The sequence below is a fragment of the Fonticula alba genome (genome assembly GCF_000388065.1).
Source record: "Fonticula alba strain ATCC 38817 unplaced genomic scaffold supercont2.3, whole genome shotgun sequence".
NCBI classification, from domain to species: Eukaryota; order Rotosphaerida; family Fonticulaceae; genus Fonticula; species Fonticula alba.
Genome location: NW_009242973.1, coordinates 1,174,786 through 1,175,627, shown reverse-complemented (window position 1 = coordinate 1,175,627; position 842 = coordinate 1,174,786). Strand labels below are relative to the sequence as shown.

At 75.8% G+C, this 842-nt stretch overlaps 1 protein-coding gene across 1 annotated transcript in view; it reads left to right on the top strand.

The window, feature by feature from the left end:
* H696_02044 (hypothetical protein) overlaps window positions 1-305 on the top strand; it is a gene marked incomplete at both ends in the record, with an annotated part of 4,686 nt that extends 4,381 nt beyond the window's left edge. The window contains 2 exons of the mRNA XM_009495945.1: window positions 183-194; window positions 252-305. Coding sequence (XP_009494220.1) covers window positions 183-194; window positions 252-305 — 66 coding nt within the window. The remainder of the gene's footprint in view (window positions 1-182; window positions 195-251) is intronic.
* Window positions 306-842: the final 537 nt, after the last annotated feature.

The window sequence follows — 842 nt, the reverse complement described above, 5'->3', positions numbered from 1 at the left end:
GAGGCCCCCGCGCTCTTGCGCATGTCGACACACGGGGAAGGCCCCTCTCCCCGGTGCCGCCCCATGGTGTCCCTTCTCTCTCTCTCCCCCCCCCCCCCCCCCCCCCCCCCCCCCCCCCCCCCCCCCCTCGGTCCCCCCTCTCTCCCCCCCCCCCCCCCCCCCCCCCCCCCCCCCCCGGGTAGGGGGGTCCCCTGGTGCGGGATCCCCCGGGGCCCCCCTTCCCCCCCCCCCCCCTGCCTTCTGTCCTCGAGCGCACGGGGACGCGCCTAGTTCGGTGCGGTGTTTACATCTGGGCCTGGTGCTGAACGCTCCGCCCGGACAGCGGGCTCCCCCCGCCCCGTCTTGCCCTTGGTGCGAGTGAGTGAGTGAGTGAGTGCGTGTGTGGTGTGACACAGACCCCTGCCCCTGGCTGGGATCGGGCAGTTGCCCAGGGGGAAGGCCCGGGGCGCGGAGCGCGGGGGAGGGGTGCTGCCGGGGGGCCAGGCAGGTTCGCGACCTGACCCGGGCCAGCGATCTGCTGTCGAAGGATCAGGCAGGGGGGGGGGGGGGGGCAGCCGGTGGGAGTGGTGAATGAAGACGGCCGCCGTCGCCCCAGAGGCGGGGACCTCCGGTGGTTGGGCAGGCTCTGTCGGCGGGGGCGAACACCGGGCTGGCGCGGGTTCTATCACCTGGGGGGGGGGGGGGCCTGATGCCTCCTCGGCCAGGAGGGGGAGCGGCCGGGCCCATGGGCCGCGCCGATCGAGCGGCCCGGGCTTTTGGCTTGTCCTTTTCATGGCGCCGACCGCGCCCGCATACCGCGCTCTGCCTGCCCCGCGGCGAGCAAACAGAGAGGCCGGGGGGGG